This window comes from Antennarius striatus, chromosome 2 (assembly GCF_040054535.1).
Source record: "Antennarius striatus isolate MH-2024 chromosome 2, ASM4005453v1, whole genome shotgun sequence".
Taxonomy (NCBI): Eukaryota; Metazoa; Chordata; class Actinopteri; order Lophiiformes; family Antennariidae; genus Antennarius; species Antennarius striatus.
Window position 1 is genome coordinate 28,506,791 of NC_090777.1, and position 24,865 is coordinate 28,531,655.

Genomic DNA, 24,865 nt, shown 5'->3' on the forward strand with positions numbered 1-24,865 from the left:
AGCGAACGGACCTGTTAAAATTTCACCATAGCTGCTTTGGCAACCTAACAGCGGGGGCATGGTGTGAAAAATCTGGTCACCGTCCAACTCAATGAATAAAAAAAAAACCCCAACTGCTAAGTGGTGTTCGATAATGGACTTTGCTGTCATTTGTATTTGTGTAGTTGCTGTTGTGAGCAGATCACACACTATAAACTCACACACACTCGCACAAAACAGACCAGATCGCGATTTCAAGGGCTCCACAAAGCGAGAGGTTCTCGTGTGGAATTCGGATAAACTAGCGTCGTGACCTTTGGCATTTCTGTGTCAAAATTCCACAAAAGGAAGGACAAGAGAAGAGGATTGTGGGACATGATAATGTTTACTTTTTTGTGTTCACACCCAAGACCAGCAGTTCAGCTCTAGTGGCCCTGAAAAAACACCGGCTATGCAAACTCCTCCATACGCACTCAACAATTAGCCTTGTTTTTGTTTTCTCCAAAAAAAAACTTGAGAAGACGGAGACAATGAACCAGGTGTGTTCTCAACGCGCCACTCTTCTTTTCTTTCCTTTTTTTTTTGAGTACTTTCAAATTATATATCCTACCAGAGAAAATACAACAGCAGTTAAACTGGAGAAAAAGCTGGCTTAACCAGCGAGAAATTCTCTTCCTCTCTGTCCCTGTTAGACCTCAAACAACCCCCACCCCCACAAACCTCTTGTGTGACCTTTTTGGATAAACAAAGACCCTGGCGTATGCTACAAGTGTGTGCACACAATGTGCAGTGTGTGTGTACTGTATTTGCATGTGTGTGTGTGTGTGTGTGTGTGTGTTTGTGCACACAGTATCTGCACCTCTTTGCAGCAGAGGAAGGAAGTCACAAGATGATGATGGGGGGGGGGGGGGTTCAAAACTGGGCTGCAGCTGTTGAGGAAGCTTGTGCATTGTATGTGTTCTCCTCTCCGCCTCTCTGCCCACGCTCTTTTTCTATTATGTCTCCTCTGATACCGCTTCAGCCCTCCGCTCAGAGCGAGGGTGGGTGGGGGGGGTGTTTTTAAGAAGCTGTATTCATGTCCTGTATACTGCTGATTATCCCTGGAAACACAACAAGCATGCATGACCGATGATCAACTTTAAAAAGCAAACACGGCCCACGTTTCAGGAGCAGTCGGTGTTCATCTGGTGAGACACGCTGCGCGCGACGTGATTGGTCGAGGGAAGGCAGCGCCTCCTAATAGCTGTGAAGGGAGTGGAGGAGAAGGAGAGAGAGAGAGAGAGAGAGAGAGAGAGAGAGAGAGAGAGAGAGAGTGCCAGAAGAGGGGAGGAGATTCTGATGGGGAGTGGAAACTCAACTCCTTTCTGACTGCCGCCGTTGACGAACTCCAGAGGAGACGCGGTAAATGGACATGTTAGGGCAGCAACAAGCTGTTCAGTGATAAACAGCAACTCGGGGGGGAAGCAGGATGGGACCAATCGTAAGAAATTCTGAGGGGGGGGAGAAGGCAGTCGAGGCCAGCTGCTCTTTGTCCCAGTCCGACTCGCAGAGGAGGAGTTTATAACGAATCATCAGATTTAACCCTTTAATCCTCACATGCAGCATCCAAACTCAACATTGGCTTAGGGCTCGAGAGTGCTGAAGTGGAGGGGGGGTGGGGGTGGAGTTGCCAGTGTGTGTGTGTGTGTGTGTGTGTGTGTGTGTGTGTGTCACATATACATGTATATTTACAAAATAATTATGATATGGCTTCTAGAGCTGTCCACTTTGCTGTTGGCTGGAATCCGTTGATGAGTGGGGGGGGGGTGGAAGATCGAGGTCAGAGATCAGGAAGGGTGTTGGGGGTGGGGAGGGGTGAGACCCCATGTGACAGACAGGTCACAGGAGTGATATTGCACTCTGTTAATGCAGAGTGCAGTATCACTCCTCAGCGCTCCACACACTCCAACCCTACCTCTTTCGCACTCGGGGGCGACGGGTGCCCCTGTAGGTTCTCTCCACGAAGCGGAGGCGGGTGTAAGGTGATGATGTCATCTTCTTCCGGAGGCTTCCAGATGTACTGCTCCCCGTTACCCATGAACACCGCCTCCTGGTAACGAAAAATCAATTGAGGAGCTCAGGAAAGAATCACAATATCGACGTCCAAGAGGTCCGTATGCAAAAACAGATCACATAGTTATTCATGTTTGGACGTTATGTTGAGTTGTTTCACATGATGGGATGTAAATAATTAGCGTAAAGTACTTGTATTTAATCTTAACACTCTAAAATGCTTTGTTTACGAGTTATGGGCTGGAACGAGACAGATGGAGGGCCGGCAGATGGACGTATGGACGCAGTGATTACGTTATCCCCTCGTTATCTCATGGTCAGAAGGAGAAAAATGAAAAATATAGATTAAAGCGTTTGTAATTGAAAAGCAGTACATGTAGTGTTTAAATACTGACAGGGTCCACTTTAACTGTGGGTCACATTTATAAAAATAAAAAAACACACACACATTTGGTACTGAACAAAAATGAACAATTTACCGGCTTCAACAACTTCATGAGTCAAAAACCATAGAAACATCAGGCAGGGTTGAGCTCCGACATCTTCTGGAAACACTTGTGGGTTTCTTTTCTTTTTTTTTTGCAGCTGTTTTTCTGTGCTGCTTTGTGTGTATTTACAGCTCATTTGTCTGTTTGGTGGTGAAGAGCTTGTTTGCAGCAAATGTGCATAATGTTCAACATGTGTTGTTAAAGTCATGAACAAAATTTCTTAATCTGTTTGTAATTCATCGTGTGTTTTGTGAAGCTGCAGGATGGAATGATGCTTTTACTCTTGATAGTTTCATTCTGATATTTTAAGTACATTTACCTGATTAAGTTTAAATACATTTTTCATCACAGGACCTAATGTATTTTCACACTGTGGTATCGACAGGTTGGGTAAATGATCTGATTACTGATTCACCCTCAATCGACACTAACTGTATGTATATTGGAATTTTTTTCTTCCTTCCACCTCTGAGTTGCGGAAGTTTTCATTTGCTGTGTTTGCTCAGTGGGTAAACAGTGACCATGGTGCACAGCAAGAGTGAATCATGCATGTGTGTGTGTGTGTGTGTGTGTGTGTGTGTGTGTGTGACACACATGCAAGACTGGATTCATGTGGACTGATTTGATCAAATATGATCTGTAATGTTGTAGTGAGAGTCATTCAGCAAACAAGCACCACATAAATAAAGTTTTTCGGATAAATGTCTTTGGCATTTTGATTCCAACTTATTCGTCATGCAACCCCGTCACAAAGAACACAGGCATTCGAAATATCTGTAAATGTGTCCTTTGAGGTTTTTTTTTCACTATACAAGCTCTTTATATCCAAGCAAGAGTTCCTCAGTTGCTCCATGTCTCTGAGCTTTTAAACACAATTTTATGCCGACTTCAAACACATCTTGAATAAAAATGATAACAGAAATTGGGATCCCCCGCTGACAAGAGCAGCTCCACCAGCAGAGGTCATTCTTCTGTTTGTAGTAAATATATCAGAGCATTTTCTGAAAACAAAAGCAGGCTGAACACCTCATCCAAGGTTTAACTCGGGAAAATTCAACAGAAGCCCAACGAGCAGCCGTTACTGGTGAACGTTCCTGACTGTTGGTCATCAGAAACTATTAGAAACCAATTGGAGCGGATGCAGTGGTGAGTGTGTACATGTGATCAGGGATGATTAAACTCTTATATGCCCCCCCCCCCCCTGCAGAAAAAGCTGCTAACAGAAGCTGGTAGAAGCTAAACAGCTTCAACATGTGAAAATTATTTACCCCCACACCGGCTCCCGGCTACCTGTTAGTCATTTCTAGATGGATTCGCTGATAGATTCAGTGGGAAAACACACACACACACACACACACACACACACACACACACACACACACACAGAGGCAGGCCTTGGCAGACTGCCATGTTCTTACATAATCCATCCTTCCACTCTTTACTTTGGCCACTGTAACACAACGCTGCACAGCACAGCGCATTAGGCAGAAGGGAAGGAAGAAAAACAGGCACCAACGTGGACGTGAACACACACTATCAAGGATTTAGGGAACACAGATTAAACCAGCAGATCAACAACTCCGTTTTAAAACACGATTATCAATCTCCTTGAATCACCTCCAACACACAAGTGTACACACATTTATGGAAAAATGGATACGCATGCCGGGAAAGGCCGTTCACCATCCGATCATTGTCCCTCTATTTCCCTCTGTCTGACCGGCCTGAACTGTTTGGCCTTGACGGTTTCGACAAACACATTCCAGCTGGCACACATATCCCTGTTATGAATTTAATACACTTGGAATCTAACATCTTAAAACTAGGAAAAATGATTGATTGATGCCTGATTGTTTTGTTTGCTGTCATAAAAAATATCATGAGAAATGCATGATGAGAAATGTGGAAGGCTGCAGAATCTAAAACACCACATTTGTGTGACTGTAAAGAGCTGTTAGTTTGCAGACAGCGCCCTCTAATGGAGAACAGGCAGACTTGCAATTTGAGGAAAGTGCAATTTGGGAAGCCTGATTTGAAGATTGATTCCTGTACCTTGGGGAAGGAGTGCAGGTGAAATGGCTCCAGCGGTTTACGTGGCAACTCCTGACTGCGATGGAGCGGAGGAGGAACGGCGGAGGGGGAATCGCTCACGCTCGATTGGCTGTCTGACTGGGTGTCGGCCCCGTTGTTTTCCTTCCTGTTTGTCTTGTCAACCTTGAAATGTTGAGTCACCAGAGAAAATATCACACACAATAACGGAAGTCAAAAAACACACAGCAAAGAGGCCACATAATCAGGTTGTGAGATTAGTTTTCTCATGCATGTCAGATGAGTATTTTAGACTTCTTAGAGAAATGCTATTTTTCCTTCGCCTTCCCAATATTGGAGCTAAAAAAATGTAATCCGCTGCAGGTTATGATGCAGCTTTGGGGACTATTTTTTTCCTCATTTTCCAGAGCCAGACAAGTTTATTTCAGGAGCTTGAAGATTTGTTTCACAGTTAAGAAAACCGACGATGTTCGGATTATTCTAATCTAACTGATTCTTCTGAAGAAAAATATGCAAGTAACGCATTTTCATGAATATACCAAACAGATTTTAAAAAACAGGTGTGTCAAAGTAATTTCCATGGAGGGCCACAGCAGCATAACGGCTGTCCGCAAAGGGCCAGATGTAACTAAATGTAATGTAAATACATGTAACTAATCCTTAATATTAATCAACTTAGAATTTATTACTTATTCAAGTTACAAGCATCATCACATGACTTGAGAATAATCAGAATAATCACACAAGCTTCAGAAGTGAAATACACAACGTTCTCTCTTTCTGTTTCAGCTGTGATGCTTCTGTTACAGATTTGGTTTTAGTTTCCTGTTTCTTTTTCACATCGAATCTTCTTCACCAACGGACCTCTCTCTCTCCCTCTCCCTCTCTCTCTCTCTCCTCTCTCTCTCTCTCTCTCTCTCTCTCTCTCTCTCTCTCTCTCTCTCTCTCTCTCTGGTGTCCCACGGCTGAACATCCTTCACACACTTTCTATACAGTCTGTGTTTTCCTGCTCCTCTGTGTCGATCCGTTGTTGAAAGTTTGTGTCAAGCGGTGAAGCCCGTTTGCTTCATGTTTCGCTCTCGTTTCATGTGGAAGTTTGTCTCTTGTGATTTTTCTGTTGCTGACTTTGTCTTTAATGTTACTTCTTCTTGGATTCTGACCAAAAACTATGATTCTCAAGCACCAAAGCCGTTTTGTGGACTCAGTTATGTCCTGTCTTTGCCCGTACGAACTGCCCTCTGCTTTTGACCCTTACATGTAACTGAAACATGCAACCCCCCAAAATCCCTGAAACAACAAGAGGAGCCCCACTTTCACATCACGCCAGCAGCTTCAGGAACACATTTCACCTTCCTGAACTTCCGTATGGAAGCGTATTCGGCCGCCGTCGGCTCCTGGATGGTCAGGGAGTTGACCGATGACAGAGGGGACCTGTTGACCCCGCTGACGCCTCGTCCTGTCATCGTCCCGTTGATGCTGCCGTTCCCTCGACCCCCCTGTGAGAACAGAAGACAAAGACACACACACAGAGGTTGTTGGACGGCCATCTGTCCAGTGAGAGACGAACGACCTTTCCCGCCAGAATGAAATGTTTTTGAACTATGAGGGGAAACCGGAACGCCCATCGGGGCGACATGAGACCCCCCCACACAGGATGGGATTTGAACCCAGAACCTTCTGACCGTGTGGCGACGGGTTGATGATGACATCACCACCGATGTGATAAACTAGATCAATCCAAGCTGTGAGTATCAGTGCTTACGTTCCCCTGGCTGCTCCCCATGCGACCTCCGTTGGCCTGAGCCGGGGGGCTTTGGTTAACTCTGGCTGCCGCCGGAGTGTTAGATGAGGTGGGGGGTGGGGCAGAGGGCGCCTTGGGGACGCCGTCCCCCTCCCGCACACCTACACTCTCATACAACCCGTCATCCAGGCAGTGGGTGGGGGTGGAGTTGTTTCGTAGGCCAACTTCTGTGTAGGTGTGCTCCCGCGTCTCCCCTCCTCCTCCTCCTCCTCCTCCTCCTCCTCCTCCTCCTCCTCCTCCTCCTCCCCCGTCTCCCCCTGTTTCCCCTCTTCCTCCCCCACCTTGACTTGAACCCTGGGGACTGGTGGGGATCTGGGGAAGCTGGCGCCCATGGGAGGGCCTCAGGTCGGTCTGGGAGCGTCGGCTGTGGAGCAGCAGGAGGTCCATGCTGGCTGGACGGCTCTTACTGACTGCTGCGAGAAGAGGAGGAGAAGGAGGAGGAGGAGGAGTCAGATGAAGAGCAGGAGGATAACAAAGAAAACTGGTGAATATATCATCACTTACAGTTTCCATTGCAGGGAAAGCGATTGATCTCATGCAGTCTGGTGTCAGATTTGCTCATGGAGTTCAGTTTGGGATGGCGAAGGGCGCCCTGCTGCCGCAACACACGTTAATGCAGGCAAAGAAAACGTGCATCTGAATATACAACCAGCAAATTGTAGGTGAGGAAGGATGCATGGAAAAGAGCTGGGGGGGTGGATGAAACCACATCTCACCATATTTACAGATGTCCCTTTCTCTCCAGCTGGGGGGTGCTTGCTCTTGGTTTTTCTGACACGCCATCGAAGTGAAGGAAGGTCAGCGGGAGCCGGTGGACAGAGGGAGAGACGGCAAAGAAACAGATAGAGACGATCAGCTTCACACCCTTCACAGGGCATGAAAGTCCTTGGTTAATAATAACGGAAGCCCAGTCAGGCAGGGGGTTGAGCTTAAGTCCGTTTGGGTTTTTTTGTTTTTTGCAAAAAAAAGCCAAGAATGTCCTTCACAGAGGAACATTTTTCTTTTCACAATAAGACTTAGCAAGCTCTCAATAATTCCATTTGCCATTTTAATTCTGCACGGGTATTGGTCTTGTGCAACAAATGCATTTAGTGTTAAGTGGATCTCCCCGGAGGTGTGTGTAACTATAGGAAACCGTTGACAAGGAGAGAGAGAGAGAAGTTAGGAGACAAAAGCTGCTGGGTGCAGGTGGGAATGTGAGAAGTCTTTAACTCCCATCGCTCTCCTCCCTCTCACGTCGGAGGTTGAGCGTCTGCCTCTCACACACATGTGAGATCTCACTGCTGTGGTGCAAAAGCACAAAGATGTGATAAATAATCTCTCTGAAGTTGCCTGATATATAACAGAACACCATTCCACCGAATGCAGAATTCATATAACTGGATTCTAGATGGTTTCTTTCGATGATCTGAAACTTATTCACTGTCTGCACTATAAGCATCAGAAACATGAAGAAAAAGGTCGATATTTCTGTAAAATGTGACAACTAAAGGAACAAAAAAGCTTGACAACAGGATGTGACTCCATTGGGGGCAAAAAAGGTCAATTTTTGCAATATATTACAGATAATGAACTTTATCTTTGTAGTGCAGTAAAAAAGGTGTCTCAATTGGTATTGATTATTTCTCTATTAACGGATTAAGATCTTATTAGATATCCATTGTAATCCTCTGAATATGTGCAGGGAGGGTGTGTTTAACCGATTACAGCTGCATAGATTTATCTCTATAACTATATCGAGATGTACAATAATAGATATCAGTGGTATGAGTTCTCTTTCGAGCATGTGCGGTATTTATATAATACTTGAAATAGTACTGATGAGCTGCAGAACAATCGGATCCACATCGCTGACACCCCGTCGTTGCACACGCCGAATTTCATTCTTTAGATCTTAACAATAGTGTGATTTAACTTCCACGACATGAGCTGGTTTTGACATTTCTCTACACCCTTATCTGTGTATCCCATGGCAACAAAGCCACAGTGCAGCCTCTGATTGGTCTCCTAAAGGTTCTAAACACACACACACACACACACACACAAGCTGTTCAACTGCTCCTGCCTGCCTCAGAGTCTTCCTCGTTTTAAATTCTGCAGCGCTCCATTGCTTCTGTCTGCTGAGGAATTGTTTAAGGAGGATGAATGGAGGCGGCGTTGACCCCGGCCCGTCTCCTCGGTGTCCTGTAAACATAACTTCATCTGATGTGACACTCGCAGCCATTAACATTCATTAGAGACACTCTTCTCAGTGCGTGAGTGATAAAAAGAGAGGAAGAGTAAGTAGAGACATAAAAGGGGTGGATGATGAGAGATACCTGGGAGGGCAAGGAAAGCAGGTGATAGGGATGATATAAAACTCTGTTCTGATTTTTTTTTTTTTTTTAATTTCAGTCAGCACCCTTCTGTTTTCACATTTGGAGTCATGTGACCACCTCCTCACCTTTGGCAGCCAACGCACACGAGGACAATAAGGATGGTGACCACGAAGGCAGAGGCTGCTGCGATGGCTCCCAGGAGGAGTAAGTTTTGGTAGGTAGTGTCCTCAAAATTCGTCCCCTCACTGTCAGCCATGACACCCGCTCTCCTCTCGCACGGTCACTCACTTCCACTTGAGCTGAAGCTCTGCCTCGCAGACCGTCTACTCAGGAAAACCTGCAGAGATCCGAGAGGTGGAAGAAAGGAAAAGAAACAGATGCAACATCTGAATGACATGGGAGATGAGAAGAAGAAATGCTGCAGAGTGGAAGGTGAGATGTGTGTGTGTGTGTGTGTGCGTGTGTATGTGTGTGTGTGTGTGTGCGTGCATGCATGTGTGTGTGTGTGTGTGTGTGCATGCCAGGCTTGCCGCTGGCTTTTTGTCACTGTCTCTTTCTGACATATCAGTTTCTATTTTTGACTCACTAGGAGGATAATGCACAGAAAATAGAACACCTTGCAAGACAGCCAGTACGAACGTGCCAAAAATGGTTCATCACACTCATTCTTTTTGTTCTTAAAAAAGATCAAAATGTTGCCGTAACATTCATTTGACTAGCCGGAGAGCTTCTTGTGTTTTAGTTAAAGAGGGAGAAGAACTCCTGAGCTCTCCAGAGCGGCGTCTCGCCGACAGAAGGAACCCGTCCACAGCTGCCACATTTAAATTCAGAGTTTCCTTTTTCCTCTAATCAACAGCAGCACAAAAGCTCAAAGCAAAACTTATAATTTTTTAAATAGTGGTACATATTGTAGTGATTGCTGTACTAAAACAATCTGGAGCTTTCAACTTTTTACTTTTTCTTTTTTTTTACTTCCTTATCTTCACACAAGGCCAGATGATGTCAGAGAAACGACTCAGGAATCGAGCTCTGTGGTTAATTTGTTAGGTTAACGCTAGCAACACAATGTCTGACATTGTCTTTCCAGTTCCCATCATTATTAAACAGCATTTTGACCACAACTCACATCACCTTCCATATAAATCATCCACATGATGGCAGATTTTTAAGCCTGACCTCAGGTCACCGTTCAGCCTGACGGACTGATTTGCTAAATGCAATTGAAATTAGTGGCAGTTGTCAATACTTGCATTCACTGCTCTGCATATAAACTGAAGACACAACACATGCAATGCATGCCTTCATAAATAGGGACAATGGCAGCAATGTGGTTCTAAGTATTGGATTACAGAAAGAAGCAAACATCAGGGATCCAAATGACGAAGCAAGAAGGAGGTCACGGCGAGCTATTGTACATATCATGTGTGAGAAAGTGAGAGACTGTGTGGAACACACCACCACAGGATCTGGTGCTGGCTTTCTGTTTCTTGTAGATAAAACTATCTTTTTTTTTTTTTTTTTGCATGTCCTCTTTTCTTGGTCCTTCTCCCGCATGATCTCCTCTCTCTCTCTCTGTTTGTCTGTCTCTCTCTCTCTTTCTGTCTGTCTGCCTGACCCTGCAGATATCTGAGGCGATGCACAGCGAATGAATTAGCAGAGCAGAGGCCTCAGACAGCCCTTTATGGAACAGATCGACAGGCAGGCAGGCAGGCAGGCAGAGCATAACACCACAGAGAGAGAGAGAAGGAGCGAGTGAATGAAAGGGAAGGGTGAGATGGTGGGGCGATGAGACACAGGAGCGAACGAGTGGGATGAAAAGCGGGGCAGACAGGCAGGTGGGAGAAAAAGATGCAAGATTTCCGGGATGTGACAGAGAAAAGGGAACGAGGAGAGAGGAAAAGAGGGTGCGATAAACAGTGGGGGGAGGCAAGGGAGAAGAAGAGGGAGAGAGAAGAGACGACGAAGATGAAGACTGAGAGAAATAGAGGGGAAGCCTGGGAGAATGTGCGTTTGGGTAGAGGGTGGGGCGGGAAAGAGAGAGAGAGAAAAACGAGGCGATGAGAAGGAGGTCATCAGCGGGCTGCTTCTGCCTGTATTTTGTCAGCCCCCCCCACCCCACACTCCCACCCTTCTGAAATATTCAGAGGGAGAAAGCATGAGGGGTGCGATTCTGATCCACTAGTGAACACAAACCCAGGATGGGAGCACATGTCTCGTACTTAGCAGTGTGTGAAGCTCACAAGTGGTGAAAAAAAGACTCTCCTCCTGCAGCACGCTCGGTCACACACACACACACACACACACACACACACACACACACACACACACACACACACACACACACACACACAGTTAGGATGCGAGGACGTCGTCTCCATCGCCCTACCTCCATTCCCAACGTTTATTACCAAAATTATGTTAATGATGGCAGCAGCATATTGAGAATGATGACAGAGGCGGCGGCAGCACAATGGATGCCTGCACTGGAGGGCGACTGTAATAAAAATATGTTTGTGACGTTTGGGGATGAAGGGTTGTGCAGAAAAAAAAGATGTTAATGTTGGTGATAATGAGGTCAAACTGGGAGCTGTGAAGATGCGTCGAGGGGCGGATGTGAGTACCAGAGGTGGCAGAGCGGAGTAGGAAACAGGATGCAGCAGTGCAGCAGCGCAACCACAGGGTGGAAGGTTTCCTTTTTGTGTCTATGAGATCATGCAGCGCGGATCAAAACGTGTGCATAGCAGCAGAAAAGGCCTTTCTTTTATTTATTTTTTAATGTTGAAAATCTATCTGCACCCGTTTGATTACACGGTTATTTCCAGTGCAAACAAACCGACTCTTAATCAGCAATCACTGCGTAACAAAAAATTGCAGCTTCTACTCCCAGCTTATGCAGAACATGGATGAAGATGAATGCTTGAGAATAAAAAAACGGCAGCAGCTGAAACTGTTATGAAACAGTAAAAGGTTTATAGGTGCAGCTTCCAGCTCTTTGTCTTGTTTTATCTTTGAGTGTCTTTGCAGAAATCTTTACAACTTCTGTCAAAACAAATCAAATGTCTGTTTAGTAAAAAAAAGAAAAGAAAAGAAAAAATAGCTGTAGTCCCAAAACTCAACAGACATTAATAACATAACGTTGTTTTTCTGGAGCAAAATAATCCATATCGCGCTGCTTTAATGTGTCATCTGTTTAATTGGATATTTAAATGAGTAATTACTCAGAGGTTCTCCGAACAGTACACCAGACTAAGAATACACTGCATCTTATCGGGGTCTCTTCTATCGCAGCGCTTTTTTAAAAAAAAACTGGGACATTTTTGATGGGTTTAAAAATAAGCATAACCTTATTTCAGTTACGTTTTGAGGAATGGCATTTGCATTTACAGTAATATTACAAATTACATCATGAGTGGCTGTGAATTTCCAATGCTTTCTCAGGAGACGAGAGATGCTGGTTTTGGTTTCCACTTTAACTTGAAGGAGCAGAATGTCTGAATAGAAATGACTTAAATAACAACAGAGCCAAACGCTGCACAAAGCGCAAACCGAGCTGCTTTTGGGAGGCTGAGTGTATATAAAGTATATTAAGGTTAACCTCAGCATTTCTTATGTGATTCCCCACAGTCATTTAAAATTAAAGAAATCTGTGCAGCAGCTGTTCTCATCCTTGTGTACTGGCAGACTTTCTTATATCAATCTGCAAGCACAATTACTCTGATGTGTGATTGACAAGCTGCCCGAACGAGAATTATCCCATAACATGTGAGCGGTTTGACACCACCATGAAGCATATGGAAGTAAAGGATGAGGTTACACCAGGGAATTGAAGGGGTAAAAATACACTTGTTATAATTGAATTAGGATTGATTGACGTGTTTGAATCATTCAGCAAGCTGTGAATTGTCATTAGTGCGTGTCAACTTTAAAGACAACCTGTAATACCAATAGTGACTAGAACTGTTCACACTCACAAGATGCTTCCAGGTTTAGAACAAAACTTTACACATCTCTCAGTTAGAGGAACTGGAGGATATCAAAATAAAATAAAACAAAAAATACAAGTGGACATAAGATTTCATCTTTCTGAAGTATCTCAGTGTCCTTAATAAAAAGATATCCGTCCATCCGTCTGCTGACAATTCTATAAAAAGAGATGACAGTGTCGACGGGTTTCCTCAGCATCATGTACAAATAAATCGACTGATATTAGCTTGTAGGTGTGTTAGTATTACTCTATATTCTGGACAATAAGGAAAAGGAAACTGTAGTGTAACAATGCTACTGGAAAAATTAAATTCATACTGATGCAGACGGACCTTAATCAGAACCAAGATACAGGTGAGCTGAAATTCCATTTCTATTATTTTGCAGCCTCTTGAAATGATCTCCACTCCAACCTGCACCAAACCTGCTGCCTTTAGCATTTAGATCGACTCACCAAATTTCAAACGTACCCGAAAATGTAAAGAGCACATTTTAATGTCCATGCACATCTTAAAAAGATATGAACACTGTCAAACTACACCTGGATTACATGTCTTGCATTGAAAACACAATTTTGAAAGTCAGCAAATTTTCTTTTTTTGATGCAATGCCCCATTTACTCACACACAGACCTCATGGACCTCAATGAAAATGTTTAATTTAATTGGAAAGACTTTCAGCCTGAGAAAAACTCCCGATGAAAACCGTTGATGGGAGGACTTGGTCTCTGGAAATGTGTGTTATTATTATATTTCACAGCCTTGAGCAGCACAAATGAACATCCAGTCATCTCTTTGCGTTTGGGTTGGGGGCAAATTTTTCAGATTCGGGCATCTCAAAGACTCGGCACATAAAAGTGGAAATACCTGCATGATGTCTGCAGACATACTACTGTAGGTAAATGAGATGCCGTGTTTTTGTGATTATTGTGGACAGAAACTCATCGTACTGTCTCTTTAAGAGAGAGGTGTGCTGTGAGTCATGTGACCACTGTGACCTGTTATAAGGAAGTGGATTCACTAAACTCAGTTTCAACCCCGTAGGCAGCCGATCGGTGAGTCCTTCAACTCCAGCCCCCCGCCACCCGCCACAGCCGATGAAGCGGTTGACAATGAATGGATGAATGTTTGTTGGGTTTGAATTGCGTGCTGGACTTCCTGGTTGGCCGCCGGGCATCATGGGAGCTGTAGTTTCTAAGGTTAAAGGACTAAATATACCATTTATATTTACTTGATGAATTACTATGTATATTTAGATTTTGTATATTTATTGGTTAAATTAGAAATTATATTTATTATTATGATATATTTGAATATAATCAATGCTTGTGTTTCTTGCACTCTATATAGAGGTTCATTGATGCTTTTATGATGAAATATGAGTTGCTATGTTTAATATTATTATTGCTTATTGCTATTATTGTGATGTTTTTCATATAAGTGAAATGTTGCATTCCTCAAACTTTCAGGTTCATTACTTACATCTGCTGTTGTTTCACTATATGAACTACTGCTTCTGTTGCCTTGACAAAGAGAAATAAAACAAACACAAGTGGAAACTGTTGAGTAATATCCTTTGCACACTGGGTTGCCTTTTCTTTGGGCAAAAAATGGAACAATATAAGTATAGTTGAAACTATAAGTCAAGCTAATTATAAAATATTTCATTGCTTTCTTTATAGTTTAAGCAAATAGAGGTTCGGAGTTACATCGTTCTCAACTATAATTCATTTTTCAACAAAAACACAGAAAAATAAAGATCAAGTTTACATCAATTTTACTCCACTTTACGTCTGTCTGCCACAAATACCGAATCGTAAAATTACTAGTAAACCATTTAAAGCACATAATGTCATGTTACTGGACAATAAATCAAAATAAAGACCAATAATATCACAATATTATCCAGTAGCAACCCCCGTGACCCGCAATGAGGAAGAAGTGACTGAGGACGAGATTTTCTTCAAGCCAACATATGTTTGTAAGCTTAAAATAGATTTGTATTAACAAAATATTATAAAAATGCATTCATAAGTTAAGTTCAGTACAAAATAGGAGACGAGTTAATTCAACTCACGTCGCGTCTCCTGGAACCAATTATCGACGTAATCCGACATTTATCTGTATTTAAATCTTGAATTTTCCATTCTTGTTGGACAAACACTGTGAAGACGTCTTTTGAGGCCGCAACGATTTCTGAAAAGCTTTTCTTAAGTGTCTACAGATCCCAAAAAAATTAATCGAGTAATGAAATGAGTCATCACCAAGTTAGTTTGTGATAAAAACATCATTAGTTGCAGTCGTGTTTACACACGTGGAGCCTGAATCTGCCAACCAGCACCGCTACACACACATATATACCTTCACAGTCAGAACGTGACCAGAAGGACCTCATGCTGTACATCCCATCCACCGCCGCCCACACTGATCACGTGTAAAGGCTTCACAAAATGTCTTTTCTATCCACACATCTGACAAACAAATCCAGCATCACTGCAATTTTCTTAATTGTAGCCGGAGACTCACAAGGCTGATTCCCATCATGTGCAGCTTTCAGTCTGTCATCACATTAGGACAAATCCAGCTAAGTGATTATTATCAGGGGCAACAATGGAGTAAATCCCCAAGAGATGATGACTGGTGCTGAGGAGACAAACCCTAGAATGAATGAATGAACTAAAAACACTTTATAGACTTTCCACAACAAAGACCTCAGATTGAGGCTTCATCAGGTATCACCTCATGAACACTGTCCTAAACCCCTCTCTAAATCAATCCATCACTTCATCTGAAGATCAGACAGACATAATCTGGGATGGACAGGAATAAAAGGTGATAATAGAACGGAGGAGAGGAGCAGGGGAGGACGACTTGTCTTCAAAACGTAGCGAGGCGAGTTCATCAGAAGCCCAGACTACAGCACATTACATCTGAGTGGAGATGAAAAATCACATCATGTCCATGGCAATCTCCAGCCCCGCGGGACGTCACTGCAGTGTGCATAACAACATGGAGTGATGGGGGAGACAGAGGAGGAAATAGAAGGGAGGGAGGGAGGCAGTGGTGACATTTTTTTGCTATCAGCAGTAATTCCTCTCTAAGCCTCACACACACACACACACACACACACACACACACACACACACACACACACACACACACACACACACACACACACACACACACACACACACACACACACACTGAGGACTAAGAGCTTGTACCTGCAATAGAAAATTCAGTTTGCAATTTAGGAGCCATCCCAAAGTGACCTGTTACAGGAGGTCAAATCAACGTCAACAAGCATCTTAACACCACAAGACAAAAGAAGTGAGTCTGCTTGAAGAATTGGGAAGCATCTTTTTCTTTACACATGAGAAAATGAGCAAAGAGAGAGCTATTTCTAAACCAGAGCTTTGATTGATTGATTGATCGATTGATTATTGAAGTTTTTGCTGCTGCAGGGTTTCCCCTCTTCTATTAATTTTTATGGTTGGCCCAACCCCAGAAGGATACAGAAAATATTTCATTTAGGTTAATTATTTGTGCGTTTATTTGATTTCAGCGGAGCTTTATCGTCTTTACCGTCTTTGCTGTCCTGATGGGTGACTCAGCCCCGCTCTGCTCCGCTCCGCCGTTCCGACTGAGGGTGGGGCTGATCCAAATTCACACGTCATCATATTCATACAGTGCAAACCAGGTCACATAGACATCTTGTTCAGATCACCCCACACACACACACACACACACACACACACACACAAACACCTAAATGAACCAGCCCGCTGCACCAGTTGACACCTTCCTTTATTTCCATGACCTTGTGGTTTATATAATCCTGTTTGCTATTGTAGCCCATCTCTTTTATAGGATTGAGAAAATGTTATGTTTGATCAATGCAATTTTCTTCTATAGCTGCAGTGGAAACTGTTTTTTTTTTTTTTTTTTTAAAACCATTTAAGTCTTTCTTAAATAGTCCTTGAGGTTTCATCGTACGTAACACTGAATTTATTCTATTTCTCCATTTATAGTGAATGAAAAGTGTTTTTCTGCGAATCTCTACATCTGTTCTGTGGACGAGGTCACACACACCGGTCACAAAGATTTCCATCTGTTTAAAGAATATACACACACATGTAGGTATATCTATGTACAATAAAGTCTTTAAATTTGACTTTTATATATTTATTTACATGACTTCATATTGGACCAGCAATGTGATTTCATTGCTACTTTTGCAGATGCAGAGGTAGTTGCCAAATTCTGGCACGATGGAGAGGAGAAAAAAATGTTAAATAATCTTAAAATGTTAAACACATAAACATTTACAAAATCCACTCTGGTCTATTCTCAACAGAGGACAGCTGGCAGCTCCGTTCCTGTTGGGTATGAAGCGCTGTTTGTTTAATGTGTTCCACACCCAAGTCTTTTGCCTCTGATCCCCTCAAATGGCAACCCTTGCATTGTATTATTTTTAGAGATACACAGGATTTTGACATTTCACTCGTTTGCCTCATCCTGTGTTGCTCGGTGAAATCTTTCCACCACGAAACAACAAAAGAAAAATCCCAAAAGGTTGCTCGACAGATTTTCTTTGTGTGTGTCTCTGAGATTCGCAGCGGTGTGTGTTTTTTTTTTTTTTTTTTTTAACGGCTGGGGTGCAGGATGTGCAAAGCAAACTAACATCTATCTAAAAATGAAAAAGGGGGGGGGGTGGGGCTAAATTATAAGGTGTAATAAAACAAATCTGTGCTAGTATACATGCACAGAAAACCCACCGCGTTAATCCTGGTGTGTATGTAAAAATAAAACCTAAGGGGGGGAGTGAGTGTGAGAGTTTTTCCATGTTTAAGGAGGCTGCCAGGGTCAAGATAATAAAACTGGTGGGACGAGAGATACAGTTTGTTCTCTCTCTGCTTTCTGTGTGCACACAGGACAGTTCATACAGTAGAGTGCTGATCCTACAGACTCCGGCAAGGCAAGACCCCATTTTCCTCTCACTTGACTCGACTTAATTAACCAGAATGAGTCAGAAGCAACATTCAGGATTTAAGATTTATCCTTATGGGATTGGGGATCTCTCTCTCTCTCTCCTCCCTCTCTTTCTCTCTATCTCTGTTTATGGTAGAATTCAGTGCTAACTTCCTGCTCATTACTTTAATGATGGCGCTACTGTGTGTTTATGCTCACGAGTGCAGTTTGCATTTTTTTTAACACTACATTTTGGTGGAATAGCGAGGAACACACACACACACACACACACACACACACACACACACACACACACACACACACACACACACACATTCATGACATCAAAATCCCTCATATACATTATGTGTGTCTTTAAAAAAAAACAAAAAACTAGTTGCTTTGTCGGAAAATTCCCAAAATCAGAGGATCTTTAAAAAGCGTTTATCAGTCATCGGCGCTCAAGCGACAGGACACCCACGGTGCTCCGTGACCAACGATGCACACATTTACTGAAAATGAGGGTTAATGATGGAGGGAGAAGCAAAGCAAGCTGGGAAATGAGCGCCAAACCCTCTTTTTCTCTCCTCTGAAGTATCAGCCTAGCCCTACATAACTGTAATACAGAGGAAGAGACTGACAGACAGATATATCCAACCCAAGCTCTTCTGCTTTTGCTTCAGATGCATTATTCATCTGTGTGCCAATTTGGAGGAACCCTCCCAGTCTCCCAGCTAGGACCGAAAAGAGAAGAAGCAGAGAGAGAGAGAGAGAGAGAGAGAGAGAGAGAGAGAGAGAGAGAGAGAGAGTTAGGCAGACTAGAGAGGAAGAAGTTGGGGGGAGAACTTCAGAAAACTAGAAAGAAAAAGAGAGAGGAGCAGCACAGGAAACACCAGAACAAAAAAAAATTAGTGAGACCGACACAGAAAAAGCAAGAAGCGCGAACATCTCAAGACTCTCAGCTACAATGTAGTGAAACATCCAAAGAGGGTTTCAAATGTTCCAGGGAGACTTCTCTCCTATATGTTTTAAAACTCCCTGCTCTGACTCGCTTGTCTGCAACAGATTAATGATCATCCCCCACGTTTAAGACTCTTAACATTGTCAAAAAACACAAAGGGAGTAAAGACCAGGGGCTAGAAGCTCATTTCATATTCTAAACCTGCACACTGTTGATCAACCCGAGTCACACATGCTGTGCTTTAAACATCAGTGTCAGAGATATGCTTTTACCATTCCATAAACGGCACGATGTTGACAGAAACCGACTTTTTCTGTCGTCAAACGTCTCAAATGTCGACATAACGTCACCATCACACCCCAAATCCTTCTCAAGCCGTCCATCCTGACCAGATCCAACCCCCCTGCTTCGACCTCCGTCTCACACTCCGTCCTCTTTCCAGGTGTGTGACCTGTTAAGGCGACAGGCTGGTCACACGTACAGTCCAGATCCTCTTTAACATCACCACCTAGGAAAAGGATGCGGCGGCGCCTCCTCCTCGCCATCACGGATGCGCCTGTGTGCACGAAGGGGGGAAGGGTGCGGGCTGGATTAGTAGGATTGCCGTTTAATCTGCTGCCGTCTCCCCATGACACAGCTCTGAGCTATTAGACCTAAAAGCTGGTTGCTTCTACCCCCCCCTCAAGCCCACATTGCTGCACTTCAAACAGGACTACCAGGCGACCACTGCAGACACCCAGGATCCTGACTTTACATCGACACCACACAGTGCCTCACATCTGGTGTGTGACAATGGGTTCATTTATTTCTTGCTACCATGTGTGCATTTTTTTATTTATTTTTTGCTGTAAAGGGCGTCGGCTGGCGCCTCCTCCGCCGGAGGAGCTGTCAAACCGAGGAGCTGCTCCGAAGGTTTGCCTGTCAGACTTATTTGTCAGTTTGCCCCCTCAGCTTTTGTTGTGTCACGATCGCCTCAGAGGGCTCGACGGAGTCCGTCTCATGGAGGGTGTACGCCGGGCCTCGCGGCTCATTTCCATCAGGTCGGGCTTTACTGAGACAGAGAGAATATTTAGTCTTGATGACACTGGTTAGAAATGTTTGAGTAGGCAATTAAACCTCCTGAGGAGGCAGCACTGACGTAAAACAGGGTCTAAGAGCCTTCATATAGCATTGAGAATTGATTATAAATTATTTAACAGTGAAAAAGCATTGCAGAGTTACTGAAATAAACAGTAAAATAACACTTTACATGAAAGGACACAAATATACATTCATATTTCTTATGCTACTGTGTATTTTTTTTATTTTTTGGATTGGAAGATTGTTCATTTTCTACTCTAAAACACTTTGTACCACATTTGATAAGTACTACATAAGAAGAATCAATTAATATTGCTGCAATTAATATTTTCATATCATTTTACATGAACATTTTGCACATAAATATAATAAAAAGAGAGGCAGATGATGGAATATGGTTATGCAGTCTCCACCATTCATGGTCCGTGCACAAAATAAAGTTAATGCCATTATGCACTTGAGATTACTCATATTTAAATTAAACGTCACTTCATATGATAATTTTTTTTTTTTCAGAATATTTTTAAATTTGTTGCATGAATGTAAAAAAATCTGCCTGTGTTTTGGTGTGGTGCACAGTCCACGCTGAGTTACAACGTTATCATCACTGCTCCATCTGTTACTGTCGTGTTCCATCATCTATCATCTACAATGAAATATCTGACAGACTTCGTCTTATTCCACCAGAACACCGAGCGAGCAAACACAATTCAAAGCTCCGCTTCTCTGATGAATGACCGTAGACATGATTGTTACTTCATCAAATGTACTCCTGGATATAACAATAACACATCTGATGACTAGTTGTCTGTATATATTTATATAAGGAAACATCCAGTTAAACCTAGCATGAATTAAATTCTACAAAATTTTCTCAACAAGCCAACAAAACTAAAATCTACTAATTAAATCTCCCCTAAAATAAATGAAAGTTAACGCCGAGGCCTTGTTGGGTTTTCAGTAGATTAGATCCATTTACTCAGAGCACCGTCTGATGACTTCAGAGATAAATGTTCAAATAAAACAGAAACAGAAAAGTCAAGCGAGCATAAGTGCAAACAGAAACACACACACACACACACACACACACACACACACACACACACACACACACACACACACACATGCTGGTAGACCCACAAGGTAGTGGCAGTTCCAAGCGATGTTTTCACACTTGTGTTGGGGATATTGCTATTTCTGCACGGAGCCCAGATAACTCAATTATTCATCGCGGATGTTGGTGCACTCACGTTACCTCTACAGTATAATGGTGTGTATGCATCTCAATGCGCGCACACGTGTGTGTGTGTGTGTGTGTGTGTGTGTGTGTGTGTGTGTGTGTGTGTGTGTGTGTGTGAAGACTTCCAAACAGACGCTGAACTGCTGACACGCCACGCCGTACAATGGGAGGGGAGAAGCAAGAAGAGATAGTGGAAAAAAAAAAAAAAAGGGGGAGAGGAGCTGTCATAAACATGGCAATCAAACAGATAGGAAGCAGGAGGTGAGGATCAGAGAGCAGGAGGAGAAGGTGGGGGGGGGGCATTAGTTTCTTCATCTTCTCTCTAAGCCAACTGTGCGCCAGCAAATCCTCCCTCCCTCCATAAATGGTTGCAAAGTTAAAAAACAAACCTTTTGAAATTCCCAAGAAAACTGAAACTGAGCTAAAGTCAACCTGTCTGCACCTGGGGGGGGGGCAAGCTTTGCTCCTGTGGTCGGGACATAAAGCATAAGTCAGATATTGTATATCTACAGTAAATACATAGTATGTCACACAATGCACGGGTAATGCATGGGTTTGCAGGCTGATAGCCACCTAGCTGTGGACCTTGGATCAGTGTGTGCTGCTGGGAGCCAACAAACAGCTGCTGACTGTTGCCCCCCCTGTGCACATTTATCACCCTGACACGGTATGGAGTCCTAGGAGGTCCCGATCAAACACATTACAATCACACACACACACACACACATACACAAACACGTCTACATACACTGTGCACATGCCGTACATGTGATCAATGATAATTACACACATAAAGACAAGTCTTAACCTTTGCAGACAGGTGATGGAATTTAAAATCAAATGAAACTGTAATCTTTACACTCGAGAATACGATATTATGAGATGTTTTCTAGATCTGAGCATCTCGAGCACAACAAACCCTTCGTTCTAAGCAAATGAAAACATGTGCGTGCATGGCGAACACATAACTCTTTGTCGGCGGCGGCCTATCTCTGCTGCTGCTGCCTTTATTTCCCCAGAGGACAACTCCAGGGAGCCGACCGGAGCGGTTACATACGTATGCCGACACTTTCAGTGAAACCATTTACCACTGCACCTGCCCGATGGATCTTTTCATTAGCTTCACAGTCTGTAAGTCTCACACAGACACCCAGACTGTATGTAGCAGCAGACACACCCATCCTACAGAACAACACAGACAAAACTCTGCTGTCTCATTTTACACACACACGCACACACACACACACTTCCTTCCACTTAAATCTTACAGGCAGACAGAATCTATGAGTAATTATTTCAAACTTTTCCCCGGGTTTTTTTTTTTTTTAACAGGACTGAGCCGAGACGCAATCTGATCACAGCCTTCGCTTTCAATGTCAGCGATTTACAGAACGAATCCACGCCCCCTCCCATTTCAGGTTCTTTTTTTGTGTGTTTGCAAGTATTATAATAAGGGAAGCGGGGGGGGGGGAGTTGCACTTTATGTAGTAATATATATGTGTAGATGTAGATGCTATATTGTGCACCTCAGGTTGTTCTGGCGATACATCAATACGACCACCATATGGAAGAGATCAAAACTGGCCTTGGAGCAAATGCAATTAAACACAGAAGCTGATTGGTTGACAAAGTAATGAACACAGATTCTGATTGGTCTAAAAGATTACCAGCGCATTGGCAACAACAACATTTTTAAACTTGAAAAACCGTATAACCAGTGCAATCAAGCTCTATCCAAAAAAAATTGTGCTCCTGGTTTTGTTGCCATCATTAAAGGTTTGAACATTTGGTGGATCCAGATTGTTTTCTGGGATTCGCCCCAAATTGCAAAGAGACTCAAACTTTCATCACAAAGAAAATGTGAAGAAAAAAAAAAAAAAGCAATTGATGGCAGACCCATCCTCCAACCACATTTCATGGAAATGTGCTCAGCAGTTGTTGTTTTTTTTGTAAAAATCCTGCTGACAAACCAACAAGATAACGGGCGTGAGTGAACACATAACCTCCTCAGCGGAGGTAATAACAGGACATTCAGTGTCAGATTTATGGTTATTGATTAATATTTCAGCGTCTCGCAAAAGGACACAACAGTTCAAGGCTGGAGATCCATCATTACAACTGCATAATAGTTCATTTGGGATGATTAAAAATACATTCCAGAGATATTTAATATAAATAGTGTTATGTCATACACAGCAGTGTTGACCTGAGTTAACCCTTTCAAGTCTGTGGATATGCAAGTGCAAATGGGGTTTTTTTTTTTAATCTCTTCATCTTCTTCTACCTCCTCATACGTAACGGGTGGATTCTTGTGTCAGTCTTTTTTTTCCTTCTGTGAAATGAACCATCCAATAGTAGGAATGTTATGATGGACCCATCCATCACCCAATAGTTTTCAGGCAGTGGGCATTTGAAATACTTGAATCATCCATCCATCCTGGTTTGAGGTGGCAGCAGGCTAACCAGGGTGTTGTAGATGTACCTCCCTGCAGCAACATTTCCCAGCACCTCCTGGGGATCCATATACTTTCCCAGACTATGTTGGAAATATAATCCCTACAATCAGTTTTGGGTTTCCCCTGGTCCCAGTCGGATGTTTCTGGAAACCCTCTGTGGGGAAGGAGCCTCCAGGAGGCATCCGACCCAGACGTCTGAATCACCACCATCGACTGCTTTCAACATGAACTCAATCCCTCGTGTAAAAGTGTGCTCTACTTCAAAATGGTCTGGCTGGATGCACGTGATTTGATGCTGACTATTTCATGATATCATTCTGTCCAGACAAAACATTTGTCTTTCATAAAGTTTAATGTATTTATGTGATTCTTTTTGAGGGTGGACGGGTCAAGAGAAGCATTCAGGGCCTGAGGTGTGAGCTGCTGCATGTGGGGGAATGTGGAACAGGACAGGAAAAGTTGAATGAGAACTTTCATTCAATAAATGTGTCGCTATTAAATGTGATAGTTCATATATAAATCATACTGCAGTGTTTTTTAAGTAAGATAAATATTTCCTTTTTTATGTGTGCAGTACCACAAAGCTTCATAAAATCCTTACACATCCCATTTACTTAACATTTCTACCAACAAAACAACACATTTCAGTTCTAACTTTTAATCTATTTATCTACTATATTATTGAACTATTGCACCACCTCTGTCAATTTAAGACTTTGCTAAACACCAAAATTATTTACTGAAATGACTTATGGTGTAGTTTCACCAGATATTTGAAAATGTCTCAGACAATGTGAACCTCATTTTGCAGAAAGCAAAGGACTATAATAAAATAATTAACAATCACAAGAAATTATTGTACATTTTGTTCTAGAGAGGAAGAGGGAAGCTCTTGCTGCAAAAAAATGGGACCATCAGATAGGGGTTGTTCTGATGACTGTAAACATGCGTTAAAAATGTAAAGAATGTTGTTGTTGTGTAACAAAGATGTCCAATACCTAAAAACCTTCATTCAATTAAAACATACAGCATTAGTTTAAAAGCTCATGATCTAAAAAGTCACAAAGACGTGACAAATGGAAATATTTTAATGTCCAGCCATCTGGCCGACAGCCGGCGCCTGGTCTAGTCAGTCTGCTGTCTCCATGTTTTTATAGCTGTGAAAGGATATAGAAAGACAATTACAAACAAAGGAGATTGTCTGAGATGCATATTTGTTGATGACCAAAAGGGAAATTCAGGTGTAAAACAATTTTTAGACCTTGTAGATTAAAGGCGTAATAAAAAAAAAAAGGTAAATAAGCAGGAGATGTTCGGCGTTTCTTCGTCCTTTCATTCCCAGTAGGTGTGTGTTGACGTACAAACGGAGGTCACAGACGGAACTTAGTTTCTATATCTCTGCAGTTTAGCTCTCATACCTTCTGTGTCACAGTCCCCTGTGGTTTTTGGGTGAGTCACTCTCTGCACTTGCAAGCTTGCATCCCATT

General features: G+C 42.9%; 1 protein-coding gene across 1 annotated transcript in view; it reads right to left on the minus strand.

Annotated features, from left to right (window-relative positions):
• Positions 1–24,865, minus strand: part of LOC137601947 (uncharacterized) — a 39,868-nt gene that overhangs the window by 3,883 nt on the left and 11,120 nt on the right. Inside the window, exons 2-8 of the mRNA XM_068324451.1 lie at positions 8,813–9,024; positions 7,086–7,140; positions 6,874–6,964; positions 6,331–6,782; positions 5,918–6,064; positions 4,572–4,733; positions 1,934–2,068 (exon numbers count right to left, since the gene is read on the minus strand). Coding sequence (XP_068180552.1) covers positions 1,934–2,068; positions 4,572–4,733; positions 5,918–6,064; positions 6,331–6,782; positions 6,874–6,964; positions 7,086–7,140; positions 8,813–8,943 — 1,173 coding nt within the window. The 5' untranslated portion in view covers positions 8,944–9,024. The remainder of the gene's footprint in view (positions 1–1,933; positions 2,069–4,571; positions 4,734–5,917; positions 6,065–6,330; positions 6,783–6,873; positions 6,965–7,085; positions 7,141–8,812; positions 9,025–24,865) is intronic.